The sequence below is a fragment of the Toxotes jaculatrix genome, chromosome 17 (genome assembly GCF_017976425.1).
Source record: "Toxotes jaculatrix isolate fToxJac2 chromosome 17, fToxJac2.pri, whole genome shotgun sequence".
NCBI classification, from domain to species: Eukaryota; Metazoa; Chordata; class Actinopteri; family Toxotidae; genus Toxotes; species Toxotes jaculatrix.
The window spans coordinates 9,231,382-9,249,583 of NC_054410.1; the positions used below are offsets into that span (position 1 = coordinate 9,231,382).

General features: G+C 38.8%; 3 protein-coding genes across 3 annotated transcripts; all 3 read right to left on the bottom strand.

Moving 5' to 3' along the window:
* Window positions 1-8,477: 8,477 nt before the first annotated feature.
* On the bottom strand, window positions 8,478-9,428 carry LOC121197694 (psychosine receptor-like). Its single transcript, XM_041061415.1, has one exon. It carries the CDS (start codon window positions 9,426-9,428, stop codon window positions 8,478-8,480), a length of 951 nt encoding a protein of 316 aa, XP_040917349.1.
* A 1,500-nt stretch (window positions 9,429-10,928) lies between these two features.
* On the bottom strand, window positions 10,929-11,906 carry LOC121197610 (ovarian cancer G-protein coupled receptor 1-like). Its single transcript, XM_041061293.1, has one exon. It carries the CDS (start codon window positions 11,904-11,906, stop codon window positions 10,929-10,931), a length of 978 nt encoding a protein of 325 aa, XP_040917227.1.
* A 294-nt stretch (window positions 11,907-12,200) lies between these two features.
* On the bottom strand, window positions 12,201-17,543 carry LOC121197786 (B2 bradykinin receptor-like). Its single transcript, XM_041061549.1, has 2 exons — window positions 17,416-17,543; window positions 12,201-15,883 (listed from the first exon to the last, which is right to left on the bottom strand). Exons 1-2 carry the CDS (start codon window positions 17,433-17,435, stop codon window positions 14,833-14,835), a joined length of 1,071 nt encoding a protein of 356 aa, XP_040917483.1. The 5' UTR covers window positions 17,436-17,543; the 3' UTR covers window positions 12,201-14,832.
* Window positions 17,544-18,202: the final 659 nt, after the last annotated feature.

Consider the following 18,202-nt stretch of genomic DNA (forward strand, 5'->3'; position numbering starts at 1 on the left):
CTTAAGAACTTTAATTTCTACAGGAGCTGTCTTTCCAGCCCTCTTGTCTTTCAGCCCATGCGTCTCTTTTGAGACACTTGGGCAATGACAGTCTGTTCATGCTGAATCTTATTTTTTAACAATGTGGGCAGGGCATGCAGAGAGCTAGATTCATGTCATCCATTTTCAGAAACATTATCGATCTCCGCTTTGTCATCTCATGCTGTGGGGGCTATTTTTAGCTCAGCAGCCTGCTACGAAAGGACTTCAACGTTTAATGAATGGAGAGTGGGAGGTTGTGTTTCTGCTGGATCAATAGACAATACGAGCATTTACCTAGCTGACATGTACAATTATTCCTATATGGTATGTGACTTTGAAAATGTAGCCTTAGGGTATAAAGTACTACATACTAAGAGCTCATAAAAAACAAACTATTCAACTTGATTGTGCATGGTTCTTAAAACCCAACCATAGCAGTTAATTGACGTAAACTTAACTTGAAAACTTGGAGTTGCCGCTGTAATGATGTTTCTTTTTGTTTTAATAAAATAAAATGTACTGCTTTCAGCCACCATTTTCTTAAAAGTGAATCAACACAGTGCTGGAATCCACCTGATAAAGATACAGTTAATCACCTTTGGCCACGAGATTGTCAGCAACATTGAGGTTTTTTTTCGTACATGACATACACATTATCACAAATTGTCTTGTGATTGCTTAAATGACTTTTTAAATTTTTGAATGTGATGCCATTGATTTTGTACTCACCAAGCATGTTTGCATCTGTGTTTACTCCTTTTTATATCAGTCAGGCACTTGAGTTATATTTTCCATTGACCCGTAAAATATGAACTAAATATGTCATGTTACTATTTTGTATTTCTTCTCTGAAACACATCCTGTAGTCAATAGAGACACGAGACATGATCATTTTTTTTTTTTGCATTTTGCAAACAGGTACTATCACTACAGCCTACTTTAAATTTTACAGAATTATTAAATGTATCACTGGCGTGCTTCGCATGCATTTCTAAAGGTGAATTACACCCACCCACTGGTTGTATTTGTAACCTGTTTATCTGATATGAGGATCATTAACCTTTCCATGACCATGACCTGTGACAAGCTTAGCGAATATTTGTTATGTACAGTTTATTTTATGAACAGATCACATTAAATGTAGTGAGTGCCTTTTTCCAGATAATAAACATGACAAAAGAAATTTAATAATGTGGTTACTTATTTATATTGCTATATATTAAATCAACGTAAGCTGGTGGTATTACAGGGTATATAAGAAGGGCATTGCTTTTCCAAAATCATTTTCTAGAATTTAAGCCATCATAGGCCTTTTTCACAGCAGACGTTTTGACTTGTCAAAATAAGAAATCCACAGGTTACATTAACTACAGACACCAGGACCCTGAAACTGAAGTAACTAAATGGAAGTCAGCTAATAATTGAATTAAAAAGTCCTGATGTCAAGGAATTAGGACAAAAATAAAAATATGTTAAAAAAAAAAAAAAAAAAAAAAGGACACACTGCAAATGCTCTAAATTTACAAAATTTATTCAAACACATTGTGTCAGCCAAGCATTGCTTCTCCTCAGTCTTGAATTTATTTTTATCCTGCTTCTTTGCTTTACTCCTCTCAAAATTTTAACCTGACCAGTTTTTTTTTAACCATAAATTATCACTGTGCATTTGCCTTGATGAAGCTTTTGGGTAATTAAACGACAGAATTCATTATTATGTAACTGACTCCCATAGCGTGTTGCAGGGTGTCAGAGCCCAAGGTCTCCATCCGTGCATGTCTAGCTCGGAGCCACAGTCAGGTGTGTCAAAGTGGGTACGGCACCCGGGAGAAAGACCCAGCTGACAGCACCACAAAAGAAATTAATCAGGGAGGCAGGTCAGTAAAGGGAGAGCAATAAATTGAATGTAATGGAAAGGGTGGGTGTGTGTGTGTGTGTTTGTGGAGCTTTCCTTCAAGGTGAAAGTGACCTCAACCTGCTCCGCCCTCCTCCTGTCGTTCTCTTTTGTCCGTCACTATCTTTCTGTGCCTTTATCTCTACGCCTCCCCCACACAAGATGAATCACCGAGGGATTTTATTCTCACAGTTCTTTTTAATTATTTTTTTATTCTATTTGTGTGTTGTTCATTAGTCCATGTACTCATGTCCTTTGAACAGTCATTCAGAGTCATTTACGTGGAAGTAGAGGTGGAAGAGAAGGTGGTCCTGAACAGCTCAGGAAAATTTGTCTGTGTTGTATCAAATCACCCTAAAAGTAATTTTTGACAGAATAGATTACAAAAACCTTCACATATACAACTGAAGAGATTTATTTGAAGAATGTTTGTGCCCTGGCACTGTGTTGTGTTCAAATTGGGATATACAAAATAAAGTTTTTCAATATCACACAATCCCATATACCATATATTGCCACTGAATACATGTTCAGAAATATTTATTTTTCACCCTCACATCCTCCAAGTGAGAAACATGGTTACACATTGTGATATCTGATGTTTCTGGTAAATGATGATGAGGAATGGAAGGTGTGTATAATGCTGAATTTTGAGGTAAAAGTACACTTTTAGAACCACACGTGGAGCAGTGCTAGAAATGGGCTGGGAATTGGAACAATATCAAAATAACCTGAAAAATTACATGAATGTGCACGGATCTCGAAAGATATTTACTTTATCAACTGTGCTCTTCTACAGCTAGCAGGGAGAGAAAGGCATCTGTTTAAATTGAATTTCCACACGCAAATGTAATGTGGTGTTTTGAGTGGAGTTTGTATGCGACAGAAAAAAAAAAGTATTTTTCATCCATCTGGCCTGCATCTAAATCATGACTCTCTGCCAAATGATAAAGAGTGAGAATAACTGAATGTTCCTGATCTGTGTTTTTCTTCTGGCATACTGACAGTTAAGGAAACCTTATCTGATGTCAGCAATCAGCTTTACAGCCCCCCCTCCACATTATAGAGCTGGGGTGCTGCGGAATCACAAATTCACCAATCAAGAATTATTTCAGAGTGTGATGGAGGGCATGAAGCAAATTCGCTGTTGCAAATAGATCAAGTAGAAGGATTGCAATAGTGACTCCTGCCCACTTTCAGTTCTCTTTAAACATGTTCAAAAATAGCCACGGATCACCCAAGAGAAAGGGCACTGTGGGGGTTCACTCATTTCTTATGTTTGTACATCTTTAGTCATGCATAAAGCTCACATATGACAGGTAATTCTGCATCCCAAATTGCAGCTTTTCTCAGAATTCATTGGACTCTTGTTAGTATAAGTAGAATCATTCCTCTTACACTGAGTTCCACTTTGCTGATCTTTGACCTGCAAAGTAGCGTGATTTACCGATGCTGTGTGAGATACTAGCCTCGTGTTTTCTCTAAGATTCAAAGTTGAGGAAGTATTTTTGTTGTTTTAGGGTAATTGCACCAATCACGAATGCCTGCATAAAGGGTGAAAGGATACAAGAAGGAGAACAGAGCAAACATTGCATGATAAAGGGGCTCTGCAAGTAAACTGATGTGTGGTAACAATGCTGTCATTTTAGCAAGGCTTTAAGTCCCACCATGATTTTAAACTTTAAAGTCTTACAAACACTAAAAAGAAAAAGTATCAAAGATGTTAAAAAAAAACAAAAAACAATAAGGCATCCAAAAACACAGCTAAATGTCAGTCACCAGTTTAAATGGAAACAGGTTCATCTGATCTACAATCAGTCTTGTGTATCACTTGGACCTTAATCAGTCAGATTGATTACACCTGATCAGGTGGTTTGCCTTTTTTGGTTGCTTTAGCTGTGCCACTGTTACTCTATTGTCATTCATTTTGAAGCTTTTTAACACACCAAAACTTTCACTTCAGATATTAAATATATTGCTCATTCTTTGCATTTGGTTTAAATGACAGATAGAACCAGACAACAATTTCAGCAAAATGAGATTCTAAAGAAAGTGGAAAAGGCACTAAAACATGACTGGATCATAATGCCAAGAGTTGTTTCCCTACTTTCAGTCTGATTATAATTTCCCCCACAAGATTTCGAGAAGTTGTTGCCAGAACAAGTAGTTGTTGTGAGGAAGGAGGAAAGTGTGAAAGTGCTGAGAGCGACAGGAAGGATGATGAAGAGGAAAGGTTGGAGGGAGTGTCAGACAGCCGCCTGGAGGTGCCCAGCATGCTTTGACATCAAATGCAACAGGAGGGAGATGTGAAATCTGCCTGACAAAGTGTCTGGCAGCTGAGATACTGAAGTGAAGAGAGGTGTAATATGATGTCATGTAAACTACTGAAAAGAAACTGACAAATAAAACACATCATGTGACTTGGACTCCGAATAGGAGTTGGATTTGAACTTCAGACAGAGTTTGGACTAAATATAGTGAGACATTTATGGTATCATGAAACACAAAACAGCCCAAATGATAGAAAAAAAATGTTTAAAATGACTGTGACCAGTGTCAGAGTTGAAAGTTACTTGATGCCCTTGTAGAAACATAAAATGCTCACACTGTCAGTTTTTTTCAGAAACACGCTCTCTGGTCCTGACTAAAGATAGCTGTTATTATGGCTAAGTCAGGCTGTGCACATGTGGAAAATGGGAGAGAAACAAGTGGGTGACACGGAGACAGTTTGGATTATAGACTGGGAGACAGTGAGCACAGATGTCTCTGAGAAAGGCAGATTTATTAGGGGCTTTAGATGAAAATAATGATTTAAATAGATGAAACGGGATGAAAAGAGTGCCAGCAATAAAGAAAGGAAAAATATTTCAGGCTAAGGAGTCAATGAGAAAGGAAATGTTATGATATTTTTTGTTTCTACAGTAAATCTGCTTTATTTTTTATATTGACTGCTTGTTTTATTCATAAAATTATTGTAGTAAATACAGTAGAACTGGACTGATTCTATTCTTAGTTTAGATTGCAAATGGCTTATGTAATATTGTTACCACACAACCCTAGACTGCTATATTTGTCCATCCGTTTCCTTTTTAGCACATGTGTGTGTTTGGTTCAGATTTTCTCTGCAGCACGTGTGTGTGTGTACATTACCCTGAGTGTTCCTACAGTTCGCCTGCCAACACCCAGCTCCAGTCACAGCTGCCAGGGCTGGGATTGGCCAAAATGTAGCCAATTCCACCTGATTCAAGACCGTTTTTGCTTCCAAGTTAATTTTTCAAAGGTTTGTTACATGAGGTGGATCCTTCAGTGACAAGATAACAGGAATCTACTGGTGAAAACATCATGAATCGTGACTTTAGCTACAGCTTGTGCACTACCTTTTTTTTTTCTAGTGAGGGTCATGTTCCTATTACATGTGTGTGCATACCATCAGATCAGCAGAGTAGATTACAGTCCCATTCATTCATCATGCCTGAGAGGGAGCAGGCTCTCTCACACGTGCCACCGCTGAAACTCTGCCAACATCCAGGTGGATGCTGGGATTCACTGACCAAAACCTATTGATCTTCAGTTATCTCCATCTCCACATACACTTTTACTTCACATATAAAGAAGGATGTCTGTTACACATTCAAGGACAGTGAAAGGTGACTGGTTGGGTATTCAGATGGGCTTTATAGCCCCCAGGTTCTGCTGATGCAGGCTATTCAGTGTTAGGTGAAGCATATTATCTGACATGGGTGGATGGATGGAAGAGAGAGGCAGGACAAAGACTCACATGGAGGAGCACATGTCCTTCCCAGCCTTTGTTGTTATGAAGGCATGACAGCAAGATGAGTGGTGTCATGCATTTTAAATAGCAGTGGGAAAAAAATATGTGAGATGCACAATCTTGCAAGCTTTCCCAAAAGAACAAATTTTTAAGGGCATATGGTCTCACAGTCACATTATGGGGATCACCTCCGATAAAGCCGATCCCCACAAGGTTAAACTTTACTATGGCCAAATTCTGTGTCTTTGTAAATTTCTACGTGTGTGTGTGAGCTACAGGAAGTCAGCAACCAGCTCTGAGATAATTAGATCATATTGTCAAAATGATAAAAAAAGATAACAGAGTAAAATGTTTATGGTATACATGTATTTATATATTTGATATGATAACACAGAAGAGAGCTTGCTGCACTTCCATAACTGTCCACTAGAGAGCTTCAGATATCCATGTTTGTCTTATGTGCAGTTTGTCACACTGCAGACCAGCAGTGCTGGCAGTCAACATTTTTGTGAATATATGACAAGACACTTTAAAAAAAAAAAATTTAGGTACATACTTGGGTATTTTTTCATAGCCAGTCACTATAATCTTTTACATGTAGGGTTTAATTGGCCAAGTTTTGTCATGGCTAGCCCTAAGGGGGCTGTTTTTGGAACTCTTTGGTGGACTTCTGGACATTTTCAGTTTCAGTTTAGTTTTATTTTGGAAAGTTTAGTTCTTGTGTATCATGCCTTGTTTTACTTACTGTCTTAGTCTGTAAATTATGTTATGTTTTTGTCTCCTGTCTATGTGGTCTCGTGGTTTCCTGTTTTATTTTGAAATCATTGTCCTTGTGTTTCTTGTCTCATTTTACTTCCTGCCTTTGTCTGGTTTCCCGCTGTTGTGATTGTCTTCCCCGCCCTAATTGTTCCCACCTGTTTCCCCTTACCTGTTGTGTCTATATAGTCTGCGTTTCCCCTTGTCCAGTGTCAGTTCGTTTTTGTCTCATGCATTTGTATCATGCTTTTGTCTCATGCCCTTGTCTCATGCCCTTGTCTCGTCACGTTTTTCGCCTTGTCTCGTATCTCACGTTAGGTTGTGTACTTTCATTGATTCCCTAGTCAGGTTAGGTATTATTTGTTACTTTGGACTACGTCTGAGGGGTCGTGAATTTGGGTCCTAGTCCTTGCCTCCCATAGTCCTGACAAGTTTACTTTAAAATAATTGCACTTTATGGGATATATCACCATGATAAGAAACAGAGAGCTTTCTCTTTTGAATTTTATTTTGCTGCAAGGATTTCGGGAGCAGTTTGCCACTGAAAACACTGAACAGAAAAAAGTTGAATACATATACAGTTACAGTTAAATATAAAACTCCTAGCTTAAATGGAAAATAATGTTCTTGAAATGATTTTTTTAGCTTTTAATTTTCAAGCTCACTGCATTTTAGATCACAATTAGTATTAAACTTTTCTCTTAAACTTCTGAAATGCATGTATAGTATTTTGTTAGTATTTTGATAGTGTTTCTGGGAAGAAAACAAGGAATTATTTTTGTCTCTTGGATGCAAATACATCCTCTCCATTGCACCAGATCCACTTTTATCTGATCAAAAATACAAACAGTGCGATGAAGTGAAACCACAATAGAACATGTTGTCATATGGTCCTGTGATAAAAGTCACAGGACTTGTGAAAACCAAATATTTTTCTTCCTACTCATGCCTTATTCAAATGATGAATGGCATCATGTTTGCATTAAAAGCCTTTTATTTTTCTGGACCTGTTTAGGGAAGGTTTCACTCAACACAGCTGTGATGTTTGACAAATACTCCAACCTGGAACAGCTGCTCTCCATGACTCAGCACTGATAAAGGCCACTTGCTGATTAATAATTAATAGTAAAGTAGCTTGATAGTGATATACAGGCAAAGTAAACTGTCAGTTTAAATATCCAGGGGCTAGACAAAATAATGTAAACACTGAACTGCACTTGTTTGTTAACTTTGAAGTTAATAAAATCCTAACTATAAACACTGCTATAAAAGAGGCTCCTCTGACACTGTGTTCCAGTTTCTGTCAGCTCCCTTCATTCTGTATACATCTGCCACATCTCTGATGGTCAGTGTTTGCCATGATTGTTTGACCTCTGTGTATCTATGTTATATCATGTTACTTTAAAAACTCCATAGTTTTTTTTAACAGTCAAAAAATCTCATGAGAAGACCAAAAACAACAATGCATTTATAATAACAAGCACTGACATGTTCCTTCATAACAGTGAAGGTTGGCACTGGTGTTTATTTTACACTGTATTCATGCTATTATATTGACCAAGGCACACAGTTAGTGTTAATTCACAGCTGAAGTTGCTAAACAAATACACTATTTACCCCTGTTTGACTAATGTTTGCTGAAAACTGCAGTGCACATCAGCTGGAAATGACTTTTTGCTGAATGATTTGTGTGCAGAGTTTGCTGCTAGAAAGCTGTGTTCAGGCTCATCTGTTCAAGTTTTACTTTCACAAGTATTTTGGAAGCCAGTTAAGGTCCAACAAGTGATACACAAGTGTGATGTGAAGTGGGAGACATTTTGTGTCCAGTAATTTCAATCAATTTATTCAATGAAAGAGAGGTAGTGGGTGCAATTTTTATATATTTTTTAATGTGAAGTGTGTTTTTCATTGAAGAATAGACACAGTTTTTATTCAAAGCTGAGAATTTTTACATGTCTTAAAACATGTCTGGAGAAAAACTTTTCTTCTTCAATTTGTTAACTGTCTCATAATCACATGTCCTGTACTGCTTTTAACCTACACTGAACCTTCATCTTTGCTTCTCATTTTTTCCTGGAAGAAGAGGATACACTGATTAACATTTGCTTGTCCTGTTCTAGTTATGAAGCAGTAAAGGACTGGGTCTGCAAGGCAGTTGAGGGTTGAGATAGCAATGCTGATTTTGTAGGGATAGAGGAGACGTGCAAGATTCTTACAGTCATCCACCAGTGTGCGGAGAAGCATCATGACATGGATAGGTCCGAAGCAGAACAAAAGGCAGAGCAGAACTACTGTCAGCAGCTTCGAAATCCTTTTACGTTCCTGTTCCTCCGTGGCCTGGTTGGATTTCACTGCCTCACAGATCCTCCAAGTGGAAAACACTACCAAGAGAATGGGAACAACGAACCCCAGGATGAAGCGCATTACATTAGCACGAGCCAGATTCTCTGACAGCGGGAGGAAGATATCAAAGCACATAGAAAACTTGTTGTTTTCCTGGTATGAGTCCTCCCATGTGATAGTGGCGGCATTGAAAGAGATTACCAACACCCAAATGGCAACACTCACTGCTGCTGCAGTGCCAACTTTCCTCAAGGACGTATACTTTAATGGGTGAACCACGGCCAGGTAGCGGTCGACAGCAATGCAGCACAGAAGAGCATCGCTGGTGTAAAAGTTAGTGAAGAGAAAGTAAATAGAAAGCACACACACGTGGCCTCCGTGGACCCAAACTCCTCGCCACAGGAAGTCCAGCCACAAAGACAAACCAGCAGTGAAGGTCAGGTCACTCAGGGCCAGGTTGAACAGGTACACACCGAGCTCATTCTTCTGTCTGATGTGCTGCCATGACACATAGAGGGAGAAGGTGTTGGATGGGATGGCAGTGATGATGATAGCCAAGTAGAAAAACAGAAACGGCCTCCTCCTGGATGAGCTGTCAACTAAGTAACAGTCTGAATGATTGGCAGCCAAGGTTAAGTTTTCCATTGCGGATGTAACATTCATATGCTCACACCTGGTAGAGGAACAAAGAAGGAAATGAGGAAGGGTCACAGCAATGAATTTCATCTGGATTTCTGAGGGAAATACTAATTTTGATATTGTAAAAAAAAAAACCCAACAAACAAAAAACTTAATACTACAATTTATTAAGCAAGACTAAAGACTAAAGCAAGACTAAAGTACAGTGAAAGTAGTGTTGGTCAATTTAACAACAAAATGCTGCATTACTATTGAACATCCTGGTAAAATTTTGAGATTTGTTTTCCACCATCTTGACAACCTTCGGTTTTAGTACATTTCAGTATAGTACATTACAAGTCAGCTTACTCATTTAACAAAACATGATGTCTTTAAGAGTCAACATAAACATACCAAAGCACTTTACAAGGAAAAACATAAACTCACATCAAGTTAAACCTAAAAAGTTCTACTCACTCTTTCAGATGTACTCACACTCCAAACTGCATTCATAATATTCATTATCAAAATGGAAACATTAACACAGATGGGGTCATTCAGTCTTGCCTTCCTCTGCTTAATCAGCCAGTTTAAAGAAACAGGAAGCGTAGGCGACCGCCTGCTTGTCGTCCCTGACTACCGTATGTCAGTTACTGGGTGACAGGCCATGACAGAACAAATTGTTAGAGGACCACATGGCAGATTTAATTTAGGTGCCGAGTCTATATGAGTCTACTTTTCTTTATGTTTGGTGTGTCAATATAGACATGGACTCAGGTAAAGGTGATGCTGATTATTGTCTGATAAAGGAATACATATCTGCTCGACTACAAGCGTAGTTGTTACATCAGGTTCTGCATTAAAACTATACTCACATGTCCAGATGAACACTGTGAGCATTATTGTTTGCTGTGTACCTTGCTAAGGCAATTTCAATGTTAGTGATGGGGTACAGAATTCACAGTCCTCTTTCAGTTTAAAAATCAGTTCAAAAGTTCAGCCAAAGTTGAGTTGGACACATCATTATACATATACATATTATACTGCAGCCTTGGCTCATCAAACAATAATTATCTGTGGAAACACAAAGTGTATGCAAAGTACCAATAACCTTGTTGATGTACATATTGACATGTGAGTATTGTACAAAAAAGTGAATATAAAAGTGATATAAAAGTGAACCAATCCTTAATGATTCATTCCTTCAATGATGCACCAGAAAAGTCAATTAAATTTCTGCTTTTAAACTCAACTAATCAAAACTCAATTCACAAATTAATTGAAATGTGCTCTTGTTTACACCACAATCAACCACTGGACATCAACTATTATTTGTCCCATAAAAAATTTTGACATATCATTATCAAAAAAAAAAAAAAAAAAAAAACAACAAAAAAAGTATATAGACATTTAGTTCTACCTTTAGTATTACCTCTTAAGCTACACAATGAAAAATAATACATTCTTTCCTTTTTTTTTGTTGGTAATTATAGGTCAAAAACAAAAATGAATGAATAATTCAGTTGTTCAGAAACTTACTCCATTAGAGCTCTCCGAACCTTTCCTCCACATGACAACTGCCCTGCCTCTCTCCAGAACTTTCCTAATCTCTTTCTTAGCACTGTCACTGATTAAACAGTACATTATAGGATCCAATGCGCTGTTCATGGTTGTGGTGGCAACTGTGACCAGATAGGGATCTCTGAGTCTTGCAGACCAGATGAAGTCTCTGGGCTCCAGTATGGCCCTGAGCAGCATGACAGTCTGGTAGGGCAGAAAGGCTACTATGTAGGTTAGAAGCAGACACAACAAAAGCAGTCCAACTTTCCTGCGCTCCACTGCCAGGATGGAGGTGCTCTGCTGGAGTGATTGCATGATCTGCTGAAAGCAAAAAGCCATGATGAAGACAGGGACCAAGAAACCCAGACTGACCCGTATAAGAGCAACGTTGGCATTCTCTTGTGTTATGGGTACATGCTCCTGACACAAGTAACTTGTGGAGAAAGCTTGCAGCGCCCCTGTGTGGTGAAGTAAGATAATGTGGATGATGAACTCCAACACCCATACAGCGATGCTCACAAGTGCTGCTGTCCGCACCTCCCTGATCCAGTGAAAGTGGAAAGGATAGACCACTGCTAGATAACGATCAACGGAGATACAGCAAAGGAGGCCAGAGCCGACGTAAAAGCTGTTGTACATGATCACAGCCACTAAGCTGCAGAGACCACCACTTACAGGTCTCTGCAGGGCCAGTTCAATCCACACAGGAAGGGAGATCGTGTAGAGCAGGTCAGAAATGGACAGGTTGACAAGGTAGACTGCCATGCTGTTCCCGTTCCTCATCAGCATCCAGGCCACATACAGAGACAGGCAGTTAGCTGGAAAGCTCACAATAAAAAAGAGAGAATAGGCAGCTGGATACATGCGCTGATCCAGTGAGGACTCCACAGTGCAGGAAGTAGATGTAGATGTACTCAGGTTTGTTTGGTTGAGGAGTGAGTCCATCCTAACGTGATGATGACCAAACCTGAATGTGAAAGGCAGTGGAAAACCTTGTGTTGTGTTGAACTGAGAGCTCTGCAATGCAAATAGTTCCTGGCAAAACATGATTGGTCATGCTAAAAAATGAAAATGGCATCACAAAGGGCTTTCACTGTGGCTTTAATTTTATTAATGCAGTGCTGAAAGTTGAGGGTTAGGGGGCGGCAAACCTCTATGTTGTATGTTTTGCTCACAATACTTATGTATTTTTGCTTAAAAAGAAATTAAAAGCAGGACTTTTACAGATATTAGAGTATGTTTACATTGTAATACTGGTACTTTCACTTATGTAAAACGATCTTAAAAGCAAACCAGTGAGTACTGGTAAGTTTGTGCAAACCGTATACACAGTGTACACCTTTCCAGGAACAGCACGTATTTGCATGTCATGTGATGTGTTTCAGTTGTATGTCATTAAGATGAAGCATTGTGCTCCTGAGACAGGACAGGCACAAACAGCCTGCAAAGCAGCACCAAAATTGGAATAGTGACATTGTTCTTATAAACATTTCAGTTAACATTGAGAAGCCTAATCATCAACAAGGAGGTCTGGTGTTTTATTTTTTTTCCCCATTTTTTTTCCAATGCAGAGGGATTTTATTTTATTTATTTTTTTACCAAATAAAACATGTTTGGAAGTGCTGGAGCTGAAAAAACATCCACCCACCCCGACCTGTGCATCGTACCACACCTTCCACATCTTATCTAATAAATGAATGATTCATAGGTTGGACTGTGTGGATGCTTTTCTGATATTTTTAAAGTACTTTTTAGAAGAGAATTTGAATGTGGCTAGCACCGAGAGTCAGTTAAATATTCTCAGGTACCAGGAGAGGCCATCTTACAGACAAACAAGGCTGAACCTGACTAAACAAAGTTGTGACACTGGGTTGAATGAAATAAAGTCTCCTCTGAGACTCAGAGAAATGCTGAGAAATTTTTTGCTTTAAGGTCCTTGCCTCAAGCAGAGGTGAGGAGTAGGCTACAAAGGTCTTTCTCCAGATTTGAAACTTGTCTTTAGCCCCAACAGACACTGGCCCCCCTGGTAAAAAAACATTGCTAAACTCTGGGATCTCCAGAACCACAAGCTATCAGACAGTCATACAGACTTTCACCAAATAAGCTGGCTGCTTGAGTTTCTTAGTCAGGCTGATCCCTTTTCAATGAGTTTGGAGAGATTCCCAGCTGTTCGTAATCTCAAAAATCAATTTGATAGTGTCATTATTTTTAGAGAAAATATTGCCAAGCTTTTTGTCACATGCCATCACAGCTGATAGACTGGCGTTTTAGTTCAACTTTACTTCAACACTAACTACCATTGTTATTTGTACCTACAGTTTTCTCAAGCAATCAGGCATTACTGCCAACATTTGAGTGACTTTTGGCTTTACTTCTAAAGATATCAGTTCATGTACCCTGATTAAACAGCTTTCTTATTTCTGCCTTGTGTCCTGAACTAGAGAGAAGTCTACATTTATTCATTGTGGAAAGCCTCTTCCAAACTCTGCAGTGCTGACAAAAGATTTAGCTTTTGCATTTATGCCACACCAGGTGTTACATTAAGTTTATTATGCAAAGAGTTTCACAAATTATAAATGTAAGTTGTTTCACAAACAGTGAAGTGTGTTCACACCGTAAAGAGATACCAGCATGACTGAGAGAGTCACTGCTGCTCAGGTTACTCTGACTTTGAATAGTAAATAAACTGTACAAAGAAACAAATGTATGACAATGCAAATGAGTACACACTGTGTAGGTGTTAATTCTCTTATGTTAACAAGCTGAAATTTGCTTTTCAAAGGAAAAGTTTGAATTAATGTGAAACAGAAGGAGAAAATATTACATGGGTATATTATTTTATAGATATATTATTTTATGGCTGTTTAGCATTAAGATATCACAAGTCGGTAAAAGTAACACCATGCAACAATACAGTGAAAAATCCAGACATATAGCCACAGAAAATGCACACATACAGTCCTGGAACATCCTGCCACTAAACTGTCACATTAAGACTGTAAACAATTGCTGTGTACATTACTTCCATTATCTTAGTTCATATCCATTACTTCTGCAATATAACATACAATCTGGTAGTGCTGTTTAATTATGTAACAGTGTTATTATTGTGTTAAGCTTGAAAGCTTTTCCAAGTTAAGCCATAAGTGTCGAAATGGCAGATATGATCATTTAAGGTCCATATCCTGTAAAGACTTGTCAACAGGATGTCACGAGAATGAACGGAATATGATCCATCACATTAAAAATGACCACACCCTTGATCTCTTGTGGTCTGTTGACACCACAGAGCGTTGACGTCTTCGGTGTTGATGTCTTGTCCTCCTTCCGCCTAACTTTCCTTCTGAAGTGCTGGCCCTGACAAAACATGTTAAAAAAGGCCAGACACTGAAATAGATGTGAGTTTGAAAGTGTGAGACTACATCTTCTCATCCAACATGCGAAGATATGTGATTGTGTCAAGGATGGTTCAAGACTGGGAACAGATCCAAGCAAGGGTAAGGTGACAGCATGCACCAGTACCATAGCCTTTGTGTCACTGAACACCTACACTCTCCTTACTCTTAGCTAAAGCCCTAGATTAAGGTCCTCCTTGAGCAAACTATGAAAGAGAGAGTTCAGACCCTACCATAATGAGCAGGATCTGATGGGCAGACCTCCAAGGTGTATATCATGCATCAAATCAACTAAACATACCACTGTCTTGTCTTGAACCATAACTGGAATGCTAAATAAAGTTCACACCATATTTACACAAACATAATGTGGGTGTAACTTCCAATATTTTTCCTATCTTACTTCTGGGAAATAACAGACCATTTCATTGTGTGAAATCCAAAAATATAAAAAACAAAAAAAACGTGTTAAAGGATCACAGTCTTGAAGGCCTGCATGAGATATTCGGATCTTTAACACTCCTCGACAGGGAAAATCTTGAGGTGGTGAGGCTCAGGCTCGCTCTTCTGTTACGGCTCCACTGTCTGAAGAGTTCCTTGACTTTTTTCTGGAAGTTTTTCCCTACAATGACGTAGAGGATGGGGTTGAGAACACTGTTGAAGAAGGCTACGTAAATGACGATTTCTGTGTAGGTCTCTACGATGCTCTCCAGGCTGCCACTTCTCAAGACTTCAGCAGTTAAAAGTAATCTTATTATCTTGACCAAGTGGAATGGCACCCAACAGATCAGGAATGCCACAAGGACTGCCATGATAAGTGTGGTGGCCTTCTGCTCAACTTTCTGAGTGTTTAACCCCTCGGTTGACCGGTTGTTCAGAGCTTGAATAATCTTACAAGTGCAGAAGGAAATAATGAAAATGGGAATAATGAAGCCAAACATGGGCATCACCCCCTCACACAGCAGTTCCACAGTGGTATCTGTGTAGTTAAAATAGCACATTGTCTCATTAGTCGTAGAGTTAAAATGTACTTCCCTGTAGATGATTGTGGGGACACTCAGGAGCAAACCCAAAGACCACACCAGCAGACAACCCAGTTTGGCATACTTTGGCCTTCGCATTCTTTCATGGGTCAGCGGATGCACCAGTGCCACAAAACGATCTATGCTGACCAGAACGAGGAAGTAGATGCTGCAGTAGGCATTCACACTAATGAAGATGTTGACCAGTTTGCACAGGACTCTACCAAATATCCAGTCGTATTTTTTGGCAACATTCACAGCCCAGAAGGGCAAAGAGCACACCAGGACAAGGTCAGCAGCAGCCAAGTTGCTCAAATAGATCTCAGCCACGGTGCAGGCCTTCTTGTGGAGACAGAATACCATCAGGACAAACACATTAAACACAATTCCCAGCACAGTGATGCACAGGATATAGACTGGTACCACAGAGGTGGTCCACTTCTCGTCTTTCCCCTCATTGGAACAGTTTTGGCATCCATCCGCAGAGCTGGAGGTAGCTGGGATGCTGTGGAGGCAAACAAGACAAAACATTAAAACATTAAGATGATTTGAAGGTTACTATGAAAAAAATCTTCAACATTTGTTGTAATTATAACATAGATTCCTGAGAAACCCTGAATTCTGAGTAAATACTAAAAACACAGAACACCATAAAATATTTCCCAGAGAAGCTCACTGTGCAAAATTTATTACAATGATCTTGTATGGTATGCAACTGTGGTAGCTCTTAAAAATAAGACAGAAAAGGTTTAAGTTCACATAAAACATAAAACAAATCAAAACAATGGCAGGGCTGTTTATAGTCTGGTCACAGACTACCAATCTTGTAAATAGATAATGATGCCAATTAATGGGCTATTTTTGTTACAATTTACCCTCTTGTTTTGGATGTTAAATACCGGTTATAGAAGGCACTCATACTCAGTATGTAGCATTCTTTGACTTTGAGACGCGAGTTGTGTAGATATGAAAAAAGGACTTTTGGAGATATTTGTTTTTGCAAATGAATGAGCCAGTTTGCAAGTAGATCATGAAATAATATCTCATTCTGTTCTAATCTGTTGAGATCTTACGCAATCTTTAACCAGATAATGAAGACTAGGCCAATAAACCAAGCAGAAAGGAACTGACAGTAAAAAGATTCACTTTACTTAAAGGTGAATTAGGCTCCTCTGGCTTCAGGAATTACCGAGCTGATCATGGGTTGACCATGGCTGACTTTCCCAGGTGGCTGGGAACCTTTGATGTAATGTCAGCAAAAACTTAACAAGTTCACCTTTTATTTGGATGAACTACTGATGCATTTGTTTAGTACTGTTTGCGTACATTGCTCTGTACATGAACATGGACGTGAAATATTTACAGTAGAATAATGACACGTCTGACACTTGTTTGTTCAGCTTTATCTGTGTACATAATAGTTTACTAATCTACCAGTAACAACCCCCCCCCCCCCCCCCCCCCCCAAACATGAATATATCTGCTGCAGGTTGACTTTCTAATTCTAATCTTTGTCATTCACTGTATCCATACTTTCGGAATATTTTTACCTACATTTGAAGGTGCTACAATGTTAAAATGCAAGAGTACTTCTCATTCTATATTCAGCGCTCACAGTACAACAGTTTTAAGTGACGATTGTATTAGTCCCTGTTTATACAAACATCAGGGTTTAAGCACACTGACATCAAACTCTAAACGTGTTGAGACAAATGCAGTGAAAGAGCTGCAGTCTACGTGCAACAACAAAAATACTGGTTTTCGAAACCTGTTTAGCATATCTGAGCAGGCTGAACCTGACTAGATTGAACCCTTTTCGGTTTGAGACAGCTTTTATTTCAGTTTTTGAGTGCATTTTTGTTTATGCAGCTAGTTTATGTTGTCATTCGTGGCCAGTGTTATAAAGCACAAACCGTTGCTGATGCTGAACAATATGAAACATTAAGTTGTTGATGACTGTTGTTGATATTTAAGCTACAATGAATAATGGTAAAACACAAAAAATGAATATACAAACCAAATGAAGCTTATGCATACCTTGTAGACAGAAGACTCATGCCTCTTGGATGTAAAATGTCAAGATGCCTATCGGCGCTCTTTCAGGAAATTCTGCTGCAGTCCTCTGTATGTTTCCAACTTGCTGTAACAAAGGGAAAAGAGCCCAGATGTTAAAGTGGTGTCAGACAGTATCCTTGGAAATCCCAGTTCTATTGCCTCCTCCTTCCCTCTTTATTCCGCCCCTCTTGTGTTTTTTTCCCCCCCTCTTTTTTTAGCCCTGCATAAACAGCCTGTATCTCAGTTTGCAATCTTCAGATAGTTTCTACATAATTCATGTTTTTTTTTATAATGTTCTGATCTCTGTTTACGGTTGCTGTTGTTTTATTATGTACTAGACCTGGATGTGGAAGTTTTTAAATATACGTCAGAGGCATGATATCTGCCAGTGGTCTCTCTATACATATTGTAATATCTGAAGATGCTATTAACAATTTAGTAGAAATACCAAGGAATAGCTTCCACGTGAGCTGTGCGAACATTGGATGGATTTGCATGCTTGAGTGAAGCATGCAACTGTTTATGAGTGAATAAACTGTTTGCATTTACTGCCTCCAAGCTTTAAAACGATTAACTCTATTTAATATTAAAATTAATACTTCAGCCGCCAGATCTATAGTCCTTTCTAGCCTTTACAGTCCCAAGCAGCAACTTTTCTTCGTTCTGTTACATTCATGAGTGGGATGTCTTCAGTGAAAATACCTTTTAAATAAACAGATACTGATGTTTGGTTTTGCTGTGACATTTGCTAAGCAACAAAGTTGACACT

What these genes read in the sequence shown, in the direction of transcription:
- LOC121197694 (XM_041061415.1), bottom strand. Translation starts at nt 9,428, where the DNA reads ATGGAAAACTTAACCTTGGCTGCCAATCATTCAGACTGTTACTTAGTT.
- LOC121197610 (XM_041061293.1), bottom strand. Translation starts at nt 11,906, where the DNA reads ATGGACTCACTCCTCAACCAAACAAACCTGAGTACATCTACATCTACT.
- LOC121197786 (XM_041061549.1), bottom strand. Translation starts at nt 17,435, where the DNA reads ATGAGTCTTCTGTCTACAAG. An exon ending in ATGAGTCTTCTGTCTACAAG is followed by an intron (nt 15,884 to 17,415) that starts GTATGCATAAGC and finishes TTGCCTCCACAG; the next exon opens with CATCCCAGCTACCTCCAGCT.